The 14914-nt window shown below is 43.0% G+C and overlaps 1 protein-coding gene across 1 annotated transcript; it reads left to right on the top strand.

Annotated features, from left to right (window-relative positions):
* The first annotated feature begins 6307 nt into the window (after positions 1–6307).
* LOC138881262 (uncharacterized) lies at positions 6308–9124 on the top strand. Its single transcript, XM_070161478.1, has 5 exons — positions 6308–6414; positions 7249–7519; positions 7760–8305; positions 8405–8494; positions 8741–9124. Exons 1-5 carry the CDS (start codon positions 6308–6310, stop codon positions 9122–9124), a joined length of 1398 nt encoding a protein of 465 aa, XP_070017579.1.
* The last annotated feature ends 5790 nt before the right edge of the window (positions 9125–14914 follow it).

A 14914-nucleotide genomic window follows, 5' to 3' on the forward strand; every position in this document is an offset into this window, starting at 1 on the left:
CTGATTATTGTAAACTGAAACAGGAAGCATGAATACGAAAAATGAAGAATTGAAGTTCTAAATTTATTTTGAATTATATTCTTAATTTTATTTGTATATATAAATTATTTAGCTTACAAAAATCGGAATCATGTAGCTATTTAATGTATATATAGTGGAACATCCAACGATAGCTTAACGGATGAACTATCTATATATTGCTTAAAAATAAATAAATGGTGTAGTAACTCCGTCTAAGTTAAAAATCAAACGAATAGACCATTTCGGAACTTGTAAGAAAATTGTTTAGTTAAATAATATTGGTTAATTCCAGCATGTAATTGTTTTAGGATTAAAATTAGATTGCCAAGTTTTTTTTTAATTTGACAAACTGAGAACATGCCTAGTATAATGTAATTAGGTAGTAATACGTGAAGCCCAGGTTTAGTTTAATGCCATATACGTTGGGCCTGTGCCCGTATTGGCAACGGACTGCCTTGCTTGTATCATTTTTCAGAATTTACGAATCATATTCGAAACTCAACTATAACAACTCAAGCATGTAAATAAATTAAGACCTTTTCTCTTTCATTTTTGTAGAGACAATTTTAATAGAAAATGTAGGCACTTTAGGATTATCCTGATAAAATAAATGAGTTGAGCCTCACCAAATAAAATGCACAAATTGCGAGGCCCTCGATAAATGTTTAATTAAAATTACTTAGACTTCGGGATGAGCCGTTTAGCAAAATTCCACGGCCTTACCCAGAAATAATAATACGATAATTACTTCAGGCGTGCATTTTAATAATCTTACCTTCTTAAATTTGGGTGCGCATTTATGTGACCCAAATCCAAATCTCAACGGAGTCGGAATATATTAACAACCATGGGCGCATTGATTGTGACATGGTTCGAAATGCATTTTTACAACGTTGCAATTCCATAAAAAATAAATAATAATAAAAGCGGTTTTAAACTTAATGAAAGTACATAAGTAATAACATGTATTAAATCAGATATTTAGCCATTATAACAATTTAAGCGACCGTGCTAGAACCACGGGATTCGAGGGTGCCTAACACCTTCCCTCGGGTCAACAGAATTCCTTACTTAGAATTTTTGGTTCGCAGACTTCATTTGGAAAGTCAAATATTTTCCTCAATTTGGGATTTAAGATAAACCGGTGACTTGGGACACCAAAAGCCAAACCTTTCCCAAGTGGCGACTCTGAATTAAATAATCCCATTTCGAATATTGTCACTTAAATTGGAAAAAACTCCCTCGTGCATTCAACCCTTCGGGGCGGGCGCGCAAAAAGGAGGTGTGACAGCTCTGGCGACTCTGCTGGGGATTCGAACCCAGAACCTTTGGTTCAGGGTTCAAGAATTCGAGCTTAGAATAATTGTTATATTTGGCTTTATTATCTGATCTTTATTACATGTTTTTGGCATAACGTGCTAAATGTTGTCTTTTACCGCTTTGATATTATCTGAACTGTATATAAACTGTGCCGAAACCCTTCTCTTCTTACCTCCGGGGAGAAGCTCGCTGGTCGAGACTCCCCATTCTGTTAGTGTCAATACCTTAAATAAGAAAGAGGCCGGACAAGTTACAAAGACGGACGATCTCGCGGGTCCCCGGTACGTAGCCCCCTCCTCGACTCGAGTTGTCCGCTCGGGTACACAGTCTAAAACATATACCCAGGTTATAAACCTAGCATAACGAAACCTCATGCTGGATCCCTAGTAGGAACGATTATTTGCATCATGTTGCATTTGACGTAGGGGACTCAACACAGGGGTTGGGTCCGTCTAGGACAGGCAACCTGAAATGAAAAGACCATCATGTTGCATCCCATTTGTTTTGCTTCAGATCTGCATGCTGACCGGTTTCTAAAAAAAAAAATTCAAAAAAAAAAAGAGGAAAGAGAAAAATAGCAGCGTAGGGAGATAATTACTTATTTTGGAAAAGATAAAACTAATGTCCAAGTAGTGTCAAAACCTCACCGAATTTTTTTTTTTAAAAAAAAATGAAAACAAAATTTGTCTTTTAGTTTGATTTATATATAAAAACAAAAAAAAACAAAAAAAATTCCTTTTAATCACTTTCAAAATCAAAAAACGGGTATTTATTTAAAAGTAAAAAAAAAGGGAGAAAATTCAAAACTCAAAAAAATAAAAAAAAATAAAAGGTATTTGTTCCATTTTAAAAAAGATTTTCGAAATTTAAAAAAAAAGGGTGAAAAGAAGTTTAAAATTCATAAATATTTCCTTTAAAAAAAAAAAAGAAGTATAAATAAAAAAAAATTCCAGAAAAATACTTTTTCCCTTTAAAAGATTGTAGTCAGAAGGGGTTCAGTTTATTTGTACTCTACGTGTGAGATACGTAGGCAACCCTCATCGGGTCCAACCTCCCCTTTTTCAGAAATAGCCAAAATGTCAGAATTTTTTTTTAACTTCATCATAAATGAGTAGGGTGATGCTGTTTTGTCAAGAATAGCCGAATATTCCCGAAAGGGACGCCGGAAGGCTGACTTTGCACAAACAGCCATTTTTTGTCATTTTGAACTTTGACCAATTTGCCTGACAACCTTGGAATCCTCGTCCCCGAGGCTCTGTGAGGCCATGTTCCCAATGTCGTGTCACCATTCTAAAAAAATCAAGTGATGTTTTTGTTGTCAAAAACAGCCGAATGTTCCCGAAAGGGACGGCGGAAGGCTGACATTGCATAAACGGTCATCTTTGGTCATCGTTTTTATTTTTGACCGGTTGATTCTCGCAGCCTTAAAATCTTCGTTCCCGAAGTACTGAAAGGCCGCATTTGAAAACCGAGTCCATTATTTTGAAAACAAAATCTTTTTTTTTAAAAAAAAAAACATAGATAGTTTTTTTTTTTTTAGTCTAATAAAAGTTTTTCGTTGGCATAATCACCTTAATAAATGTGCATGATGAGCACAATGCAAAATGAGCACTTTTCGATAATGACTAAAATCCCTGTCAAGTTGCGGCTATGGTGGAATGATCTAGGTCTTGAAGGACAAGATGAAGTCAAGAAATATCTGAAAGGTCTCACGGGTTTACTGGAAATCCAGCCTCGGGGAGATATCATAAGAGCTTTGGTCACTTACTGGGACCCAGCGCACAATGTTTTCCACTTCTCCGATTTTGAACTCACCCCAACTCTGGAGGAAATGGCTGGGTACATCGGAAATGCTGAACTTCCATTAAGGCAAAGATACCTGGTCGCCCCAAGAGCTGTCACGGTGCATCGATTTCTAGACTCACTAAAAATACCCAGGACGGTCCATAACCCAGATTTGGCCGCCGGTTTCTGTAATCCATGCTTCATATACGACAGGTATGGTCATGTAGGAGGATTCAACAATCCGATTAACAAGCTATGCAGCAAAGGAAGTCGTCAGAAGTGGGATAAGCACAGACGGGTGGCTTTCATGATAACATTTTTGGGCCTTCTGGTATTTCCGAGGAAAGATGGGAATATTGATCTGAAAATATCCGGGGTCGTCAGTACTTTGCTCACTCAAAATGACAGTACTCTCGCGCCTATGGTGGTATCCGATATCTTTCGAGCTCTCACAGCCTGCAAAGCCGGAGGGAATTTCTTCGAAGGTTGTAACTTGCTGCTACAAATATGGATGACTGAACATCTCTGCCATCGTTCCGAATTTTTGAGCCATGTTTCTTCGGAGAAGACTTGCATAGAAGAGTTTTACACGAGAACCAAAGAGATCAGTCTACCCAAAGGAGTTATGGCATGGACTTCATTCTTTCAAGCTCTTACTGCCAGCCAAATACAGTGGACACTGGGATGGTTGCCTGTTGATGAGATCATGTATATGCCAGCAACTAGAACTCATTTCCTACTGATGGGACTTAAGAGCATTCAACCTTACGCGCCCTGCCGAGTCTTGAGACAACTCGGAAGATATCAGATAGTGCCACACGAGGAAGATCTTAGTGCTCAAACAATTGAGATAAGCCCTGACGGACAATTTCCTGAAGCAAAAATCCGCCAGATCTGGAATGAATGTCAATATTTGAAAGCAGATACTTGTGTGCAGGATCGGGCCAAAAGTGAAATGGCGCCAGGTTACCTTGCATGGTACAGAAGAGAACTCGAACACGAAAGGCTGGCTAAAAGACCCCACATCTTGAATTTCGCCGAGTCATCGCAAAAGCAGTGGGATTGGTTGGCAAAAGAAAGAGGTTATCGTACCGAAATCAGCAAGTTCAAGCAACAAGTGGAAGGTCTAAAATATGAGCACAACGTGCAAGTTGCTACCGATCTGGGAGAAAAGAACAGGTTGGCTCAGGAAAACGAGATGCTCAAGGCCCGGATCAAACAAATGAGGTTAGATGCTGATAACCAACAAAGGAGCCGGTCGGACGAACGATTGATAAAAGCTCTAAGGACGGAAATTGGGGAGCGCCGGACTGAGTCAGAAAATACCATAGCGGGGCTCGAGGCACACTGGGCAAGAAGGACAGAAAAACGTAACCGGCACCTACATTAGTTGGAAAGGGATCACGAGCAAACCATTGCCAATCTGAAGGAAAAAGTGGACAGAGCGTTTGAGCAAACTCGAACCCTAGGAGTTGAAAATAGACATTGCCGCAAGCTTTTAGCCCAGATGGAAGTAGAAATTCGGTAGTGGCAAAATCAATGCCTCCAGGATTATCGGGTTATGACAGCCCGTAATGATCAAATAGAGCACTTACTTAAAGAGAAGAGGCGAACCAGGGATAAGATCAGGACCATTGCCCATGCCATCATCAGAAGATGTCTATGGTGTGAAAACATGACCACCATTACCGTTCTCTCGGCAGTAATGGTGTATGTCAAGCAAACCATGCATGAGCTAGAACAACTTGAAAGGGATCTCACACCTAAGACCGCGGCGAGGCCGAACGATGCCCCGCGGGCGCCAATTCTCAAAACCTTGATGTATTCATAGGTCGAGTTTGCATCTTAGCATCTTCTGTCCGTCTTTTCGCATCAGGGTGCATTAGTTTGTTTGAGTCTGCATTTATTTTCAAGGTTTGTTTATTTTCCCCTTTTTCAAATGTTGGTTGTAATAGATTGCTTCAGTAATAAAATGTGTGTTTCTTTTACACTCCTCTATCCCGAACTACGCAAGATCTGATTCACGCGGCATCGTGATACGTAGGCAATCCTCATCGGATCCGGTCACATTTTTAACTGCAAATAATAAAATAAAATAAAAACAAAGAAAGAAAAATGGTGATAAATAAAAGAAAAGCCTAAGGAGAAGCCAGAATGACACATGTCTTTATTGCAAGCATGTAAAAACTCCCCTGACTGTATAGGTGCATCACACCCCAATGTGAGATTACCTGTCTGTTATTTGTTTTAAACTAACCGTCATGTTTGCTGATAAGTTCAGGTTCCTAGAAAAGTCGTTTGGTTTTGTGGTAATCTGGCCTCTCATACATACTTCACGAGATCAAAAGGAAATGTTTAGCCACCCGTCGCTAAATCAAGAGGAATTGCTCATACATATTTCACAAGGTCGAAGGGAAGTGTCGAAATGTCTTCAGAAATTCCTCTGCCAACGATTCCTATTTCGGAGGAAAGTTCAATCTCAGTCATCCCAACTTCTGAGTCAGCAACTGTCGAGGAAAATAGGATTCTGCGTCTCCGCATGATGGAAATGTGGGACGCCTGGGCCAATGGAAAAGAGCCACCAAGTGCGATCCCTGGATTCCCTGAGCTTTTTCCTAGGGCAAGTGGGACCTCCAACATCCCCACAAGTTATCCAAATACCCCACTGGGATTTCCTACCATCTCAACCTACTTTACTGGAACACCTTCTGAGTCTCGCCCCCAGGTGTTAGCTGCCGGAGCGATTTCAAACATATTCACTGCTCCACCTTGTTCATCCACGGCACAACCTGTCTTACCCAGGCCTAACTTCGATTCATCATCCTTCACATTTCAAGCACCACCTCTTCTATTGGAACCTAGTCAGTTCACTACCAACGCTTACCCTCAGCCGTCTCGGTACGAGTTTATCGCAGGACAGGAGAAAGCCGAGAAAATTCCTGAACAAGAGGAAATGACTAGAAAAATGAGAAGCATGGAGCAAACTCTCAAAAATATACAGGGTCTGAGCGGGCAAAAAAGTGTATCTTACGCTGACCTGTGCATGTTCCCACACGTACATCTGCCCTTGGGTTTCAAAACCCCAAAGTTTGAGAAATATGACGGGCATGGGGACCCCATAGCCCACCTCAAAAGGTACTGCAACCAGTTGCGGGGAGCGGGCGGAAAAGAAGAACTTCTTATGGCTTACTTTGGAGAAACTTTGACTGGCATTGCTTCTGAATGGTATACGGATCAGGAAGTATCTCGTTGGCACATTTGGGACGACTTGGCTGGGGATTTTGTCAGGTGGTTTCAATATAACATCGACATTGCCCCTGACAGGAATTCATTGTCAAATCTAAAGAAGAAGCCTTCGGAGAGCTTCCGAGAATATGCTGTCAAATGGCGCGAACAAGCAGCCAGAGTCAAACCTCCCACGGATGAAACAGAAATGGTCAGCGTTTTCCTTCAAGCTCAAGAGGCTGATTATTATCAAAACATGATGTCTGCAATGGGAAAGCCGTTTGCTGAAGCCATCAAAATCGGTGAAATGGTGGAAAATGGTTTAAAAACAGGGCGAATCTTGAGTCAGTCTGCTATAAGGGCCACCTCCCAAGCAATCCAAGGCGGGTCTGGAGGAGGAGCAAACCGAAAGAAGAAGGAAGAAGCAACAATGGCAACTTCGAGTGTAAGAAAACCCCATCCATCCAGATTTCATTTCTCTGAAAGAGCCCCGCAACACTACTACCCCCATCAAGATGCAGCCTATGCTATGAACCTTCAGCCCTACACATTAATGAATGCACGACCATATATTAGGCCACAACAACAATTTCACCAAAAACGAGCTCAATTTCCAAGAAATCAACCTCCTCACCAAGCTCAGTATAATCCCCGACCTCCACAAAATAATCTCCCCTACAACGCCCGCACTCGAGAGCCGCCCAGGAAAATGGACTTCACACCTATTGGTGAATCATATTCCAACCTTTTCCCCAAATTGGTCCAAATGGGTTTGTTACAACCCGTACCCCCAAATAGGCAAAACCCAGAGTCACCCTCTTATCAACCTGGTGCCCGATGTGCCTATCATTCTGGAGTGGAAGGACATGACACTGAGAGCTGTTGGACTTTGAAAAGGGTTGTTGAAAACCTCATAAAACAAAAGCGAATAGTGTTAAAGGACGAAGACATTCCTAATGTGACCAACAATCCATTACCGGCTCACAACAATGGACCGATTATTGGGATGATCTGCGAAGATAAAGAGTTTGATCCTGTCTTGAAAGCCATCATTACAATCGCCGACATTGAGAAAGAGCCCAAGACGTATGCAAAGCAAGAAAAGGTGGATAAGAAGATTAAAAACCCCCCTCAAAACACAGAAAAAGCAGTGGAAACAAAAATTGAGGTAGTACCCTCGAAAGATGCTGTCCTTTATGTCCCCCGAGGTTCGAAGAAAGGAAAAGTGACATTGAGCCCTCCAAGAAGGTTTGAGCTGAACAAAGGATCTAAAATGTATGTGCCCAAAGGGACCTATGCGGAACGGGGGCCAATAATTCCACCAAGGCTGAATGAGCCCGTGATTATTGGACGCGCGCCGCAGAGGCCCATGACGGATCCTACTACCGTCCCATGGAATTATAACAAGGTGGTAGTAACGTACAAAGGAAAAGAAATCCTGGGAGAAGTGAATGAAACTAACCCAACTGAGAAATACCTCAACCTGGAGGAGTTGAATGATTCTACAAAGAAGCGTTTCCCACTCAAGAAACCGGTTAGCGCCAAGGAAGCGGAAGAGTTTTTCAAGAAAATGAAAACTGCGGATTACGAGATAATTGATCAACTCCGAAACTCTCCCGCTCAGGTCTCGTTGTGGTCTCTATTGATGAATTCAACTGAGCATCAAAAAGTGTTGATCAAGACCCTCAACGAAGCTTACGTCCCAATTGAAACTACCGTGGAACAGCTAGAGAGGATGGCAGAAAGATTCTTCATGATCAATCAAATTTCCTTCAGCAAAAATGATCTGCCCCCGAAAGGGGCCGCTCACAACAAGGCCCTCCACCTAACAGTTAAATGTGAAGGGTACTATGTGAAGAGTGTCATGCTGGATGGCGGGTCCGGAGTAGATATCTGTCCCCTTTCGACTCTGCAAAGAATGGAGATCGAAACAGGGAGAATCAGGCCCAACAGCGTATGTGTTCGTGCCTTTGACGACATCAAAAGGGACACCCTAGGCGAGATCGATTTGATTTTGACTATTGGACCTGTGGATTTTGAGGTGACCTTTCAGGTCCTAGATATGGATACTTCTTACAATTTCCTTCTAGGAAGGCCCTGGATTCATGCGACGGAAGCCATACCTTCTACTCTCCACCAGATGGTAAAATTTGTACATGAAAATCAAGAGATTATAGTCCACGGAGAGGATGAGCATTCAATTTATCGAGACCCGTCGGTTCTATGCCTCGAAGCTAAGGAGGGTAGTGAACACATAGTCTATCAAGTTTTCGAAGTTGTGGTCGCAGACCAATGCGAAGAAGGAAGCCCCTACCCTCAACCTTTTCTCTCAAAAGCGTCAGTTATGGTTGCCAAGGAAATGATCAGGCATGGTTATAAACTTGGAAAGGGACTCAGGGCATCATTGCAAGGTATCACCGAACCTATCACATTACCTGCCGCCGAAAAGTTCTTCGGTGTTGGTTTTTACGCCGAAGAAGCTGACGTAATGTGGGCAAACCAACGGAAGAGCAATGGTTGGGTATTATCTCAGCCAATTCCCCATCTTTACAGAACATTCTTCAAACCCAAGTACAATGAAGAAAGAGAGGATGAGACCTTCATGACCGAGGAAATTGAAGAAATTTGTGAGGTTATGAGGCAAATGCTGTACGAAACCCATATGGTTCAGCCAGGAGAAGGCTCGAGCACCGCTGAGGAGCTTTACATGGGGCCCGATGCCAAATTGCAAAACTGGAAGGCTACTCCGTTTCCGATCAAGCGGGAATCCTAGTAGACCAGTCTTGCCACCTTTTCTGCATCACGAGTTATTTTGGGGTGTAACTCGAATGATTTCCTTTTAGTTTCCTGTCCTTAAATTCTAATGTAAACCCTATTATCTTCAAAATTCAATGAAATGAAATAAATATTTCATCTTTTATCTTATTTATTCTCTCTGATTTTTTTATTTTTTCTGTTTTATTTCTTTCAGTTCTAATAATGCGGCTTTAAATAACATGACATGCTTGCGGACTTCATGCCCGGATCCAAACATGCGGTCTAGCTGCGAAATAATGAACCAAGAAATGGAATACGACGAAGAAGAGTCTTTTAAGGAAATAAATCGAGAATTGGAACACTTTGAGAGCAAACCTAAGCCGAATCTAAATGACACCGAACCAGTTAATTTGGGAACTCCTGAGGAAATCAGAGAGACCAAAATAAGCATTCACACGGACGAGAGAACGCGAGACGCGATAGTTCAACTCCTTGTTGAATTTAAAGATGTGTTTGCTTGGTCATACGATGACATGCCAGGATTAAGCGTTGATCTAGTGGTGCATAAATTGTCAATTCACCCTGATTGTCCTCCAGTTCAACAAAAGCAAAGAAAGTTCAAAACTGATGTCAGTGACAAGATTAAAGAAGAAATCACCAAGCAGCTGAAAACGGGAGTAATTCGGGTAATCCAGTACACCACGTGGTTAGCGAATGTAGTTCCAGTGCCGAAAAAAGATGGGAAGACTCGGGTCTGTGTGGATTATCGAGATTTGAACAGAGCGAGTCCCAAAGACAATTTCCCATTGCCCAATATCCACATCCTTGTTGATAATTGCGCCAAACACGAGATCCAGTCTTTCGTAGATTGTTACGCTGGATATCATCAGGTGTTGATGGGTGAAGAAGACGCTGAGAAGACTGCATTCACTACACCATGGGGCACTTACTGTTACTAGGTTATGCCATTCGGTCTGAAGAATGCTGGGGCAACTTACATGAGAGCCATGACTGCCATTTTTCATAACATGATGCATCAAGAAATAGAGGTGTATGTGGATGACGTGATAATCAAGTCCAGGACTCGAGACAATCATATCCAAGACTTGAGGAAATTCTTCGAGAGACTGAGAAAGTACGACTTGAAGCTGAACCCGGCCAAATGCGCCTTCGGAGTCCCATCAGGCAAGCTTTTGGGTTTCATAGTAAGCAGGAGAGGTATAGAGTTAGATCCAACAAAGATAAAATCTATCAGAGATCTACCTCCCCCAAGAACGAAGAAAGACGTGATGAGTCTGTTGGGCAGGTTAAACTATATCAGTCGATTCATTGCCCAGCTAACTAGCACGTGTGAGCCCATATTTAAGCTATTAAGGAAGGATGCAGTGATCAAATGGACGGCTGAATGTCAAGAAGCCTTTGACAAGATCAAAGAATATCTTTTAAATCCCCCAGTTTTGGTCCCTCCAGAGCCAGAGAGACCCCTGTTTTTGTATCTGACTGTCTTGGAAAATTCTTTCGGTTGCGTCCTCGGGAAACATGACATAACCGGAAAGAAGGAACAGGCGATCTACTACTTGAGCAAGAAATTTACCGGCTACGAGGCCAAGTACACTCTGCTGGAAAGAACGTGTTGTGCTTTAACGTGGGTTGCCCAAAAATTGAGACATTATCTTCAAACTCACACTACTTACCTCATAAGCAGGCTGGATCCTTTGAAGTATATATTTCAGAAACCAATGCCTACTGGAAGACTGGCCAAGTGGCAAATCTTGCTTACTGAATTTGACATAGTCTATGTCACCCGTACGGTTGATGAGGAATACCATCCATTGAGTACTTATTTTCCAGATGAAGAAATAAATACCATAGAAGTGGTCTCGGAAAATGCTCACGTTTGGAAGATGTTCTTTGATGGGGCCGTAAATGCCAAATGTGTAGGAATAGGGGCAATCTTGATCTCACCTGCTGGTCAACATTATCCGGCTACAGCTAGGCTTCATTTTTTTTGTACGAACAATACAGCTGAATATGAAGTCTGCATCATGGGCATGAATATGGCAATTGATCAAGATGTTGGGGATTTGTTGATTATGGGGGATTCTGATTTGATTATCCGGCAAGCCCAGGGTGAATAGGAAACTCGAGATGTCAAGCTTATTCCTTACCGGCAGCACGTAGAGGATCTCAGCAAGCGGTTCAGATCAGTAGAGTTCAGGTATATCCCGCGATGTCACAATGAATTAGCCGATGCACTTGCCACTTTAGCTTCAATGTTACCTTATCCAGGCAACGCCCACATCGATCCCTTGGAAATCCAAATCAGGGAAAGGCATGGTTACTGCAACGCAATCGATGCAGGACCAAGTATCCAGCCATGATACCAGGATATTAAGAGGTTCTTGAAAACACAAGAATACCCCGAACATGCTACTGGAGATCAGAAGAGAACTATTAGGCGGCAGGCAAGTGGATTCTTTTTGAGCGGTGAGATATTGTATAAAAAAACCCCTGATCTCAACTTATTAAGATGTGTTGACGCTGAAGAAGCAGGCAGGATCATGCATGAAGTACATGCAGGGGTGTGTGGACCTCATATGAACGGGTACGTTTTGGCAAAGAAAATCTTGCGGGCCGGATATTACTGGATGACCATGGAAAAGGACTGTTTCAGCTTCGTTCGAAAGTGTCATCAGTGTCAGGTGCATGGAGATCTGATTCACGCACCTCCCACAGAACTGCATCCCATGTGTGCACCTTGGCCATTTGTTTCCTGGGGTATGGATGTCATCGGTCCGATTGAGCCCAAAGCTTCAAATGGACACAAATTCATATTGGTCGCTATCGACTACTTCACAAAATGGGTCGAGGCTGTCACTATCAAATCAGTCACTAAGAAAGCCGTGGTGGATTTCATACATTCAAATCTTATCTGTCGTTTCGGTATTCCTGCAACTATAATCACAGATAATGCAGCAAAACTGAATAGTCATTTGATGGAGGATGTGTGTGAACAATTCAAAATAATGCATAGGAATTCCACTCCTTATCGGCCCAAAGCCAACGACGCTGTTGAAGCAGCGAACAAAAAATCAAAAAGATTTTGAGGAAGACAACCCAGAGTTCCAGACAATGGCATGAGCGGTTACCTTTCGCCCTGCTGGGATATCGCACTACAGTACGCACCTCAGTAGGGGCAACCCCATACTTGTTGGTTTACGGGACCGAGGCTGTAATACCGGCAGAGGTAGAAATCCCTTCTCTCTGGATCATTGTTGAAGCTGAAATTGAAGACAGTGAGTGGGTCAAAACCCGTTTGGAACAGTTAACGCTGATCGATGAAAAGCGAATGGCTGCGGTTTGTCACGGGCAATTGTACCAACAAAGAATGGCTCGTGCTTACAACAAGAAAGTGCGACCCAGGAATTTTGAAGTAGGTCAACTGGTGTTAAGGCGCATTCTTCCACATCACCAGGAAGCGAAAGGAAAATTTGCTCCTAATTGGAAAGGTCCATACATTATCAGGAAGATATTTCCCAGGGGAGCATTATATCTAGGTGATATTGAAGGAAAAGATCCCGACACAGCCGTGAATGCAGATGCAGTAAAAAGATACTATGTCTGAACTTGCTCTGAGGATGTTTTTGCACATTTGAGAGGACGAAGGCTTTCATTCCCGCTACCCAAACACTCAAATCCTTTGCTAACCCTTTGAGCCATTTACCTTTATTTCATTACCCTCTTTGGAACCCGGAAGTGCGAATCTAAAAAAAAACCAAAATTGCTTGAACTAGGTTTGACTTGATTCCGAAAGGATACGTAGGCAACCTCTCTATGGGGTTCAGTCACACCAAAACCAAAATATAATTCTCCCCAAAAAAGTTAAACTGGGGCAGACATTATAATAATTCGGCGATAACGCCGCCTGGACGGTTCCAAAATTGTAATTCGATCCAAGTTCTTTTGACCCCAAACCTGTTGCAAGTCCTTCTGATCAATCGGCAAAAGTTTCTTCAAAATCAAAGGACGCAATTGCTCAGATCCGACGCAGTCAGGATGAGAGAATCAAAATGAGAGAGTCTTATTGGTGAAAACCTATGGGCACCATAAGGCGATGGCGAGCAGAGAAATCAAAATGAGAGAGTCTTGTTAGTGAAAACTCATGACGAGCACTATAAGGCGATGGTAAGAAGAGAAATGAGAGAGGTCGGCTAGCGAAAACTCACAAAGAGCGCTGTCGGCCGAAAGAGGATTTCACCACAGAAGGTTCTGGCAAGGTTCCCTGGTTTGGAAACATAGATCCGTTTGGTTCGTAAGAAAATGTAGGTTCGTGAGAGTTGGGCATCCAGTCCAAAAAGCAGGTTATGTCAATTTAAAGCCAGCATGTGCCAAGATAAGTCTTTCTTTTCCCAAAAAAGACGCTTCTCTTTTTAAATTCATTTTTCTCGTTCTTTCTTTACTTTTCTTTGGATTCCTTTTCGGTTTAACCCTAAGCCCCAAAACATGCTAGAAAGAAAAGGTGGCAGGACCGGTTCCACAGGGCTCTGTTTGGCAAGAGGTGGGGAACATACCCGGCCTTAGTGATGCGTCAGTCCAATCCCGACTGATCATGGCATTTGATTACCTCAAAATCCCCAAGCAGAGTGAGACGGAAGAAACAGAGTCGTACACGCACAAATCATCGTGAAATCCTGAAATATTGAGTCTTATCAGTTTGAAAGGAGGTTGCCTTGGAAGCCAATCAATGGCGAATTTTCTCAACAGAAATGAAGCTTAGGACCAAGAAAAACAATGAAGGCCACAAAACCGACCACAATTTCAAACTGACAATTTTTCTTTGTTTAGGAAAATTGAGACAGGTGCGATCCAAAGCAACCGTGCAAGAAGCAGGTGTAGCCCAAAAAAGAAATGAAGTGCACGAGCGTTGAAACAGCTTTGCAGCAAGAAAACGACCAAAAGGAAGTTTACCCAGAATTCTTTCATACATTTTGATAAATAAAAGGGCATAACCCGTGGACCTCCCTGGCATAACCTAGGGACCTCTTTCCCTTTTTCGGTATAACCCGATAATTTCCCCGGCATAACCCGAGGACTTTCTCCCTTTTTTGGCATAACCCGATGACTTCCCCGGCATAACCCGAGGACTCTTTTCCTTTCCCGGCATAACCCGATGACCTCCCTGGCATAACCCAGGGACCTCTTTCCCTTTTCGGTATAACCCGATAACTTCCCCGGCATAACCCGAGGACTTTCTCCCTTTTTCGGCATAACCCGATGACTTCCCCGGCATAACCCGAGGACTCTTTCCCTTTCCCAGCATAACCCGTGGACCTCCCTGCCATAACCCAGGGACCTCTTTCCCTTTTTCGGTATAACCCGATAACTTCCCCGGCATAACCCGAGGACTTTCTCCCTTTTCCGGCATAACCCGATGACTTCCCCGGCATAACCCGAGGACTCTTTCCCTTTCCTGGCATAACCCGTGGACCTCCCTGGCATAACCCAGGGACCTCTTTCCCTTTTTCGGTATAACCCGATAATTTCCCCGGCATAACCCGAGGACTTTCTCCTTTTTCCGGCATAACCCGATGACTTCCCCGGCATAACTCGAGGACTCTTTCCCTTTCCCGGCATAACCTGTGGAACTCCCTGGCATAACCCAGGGACCTCTTTCCCTTTTTCGGTATAACCCGATAACTTCCCCGGCATAACCCGAGGACTTTCTCCCTTTTCCGGCATAACCCGATGACTTCTCCGGCATAACCCGAGGACTCTTTCCCTTTCCCGGCATAACCCGTGGTCCTCC

The sequence above is a fragment of the Nicotiana sylvestris genome, chromosome 11, assembly GCF_000393655.2.
Source record: "Nicotiana sylvestris chromosome 11, ASM39365v2, whole genome shotgun sequence".
Taxonomy (NCBI): domain Eukaryota; kingdom Viridiplantae; phylum Streptophyta; class Magnoliopsida; order Solanales; family Solanaceae; genus Nicotiana; species Nicotiana sylvestris.

Bases quoted from the DNA above. Each gene is read 5' to 3' on its own strand.
- LOC138881262 (XM_070161478.1), top strand. From the start codon at position 6,308: ATGGCTTACTTTGGAGAAACTTTGACTGGCATTGCTTCTGAATGGTAT. The intron at 6,415-7,248 runs GTGGTTTCAATA...GACTTTGAAAAG, and splicing joins TTGGCTGGGGATTTTGTCAG to GGTTGTTGAAAACCTCATAA. The intron at 8,306-8,404 runs GTATGTGTTCGT...GTGACCTTTCAG, and splicing joins GGAGAATCAGGCCCAACAGC to GTCCTAGATATGGATACTTC.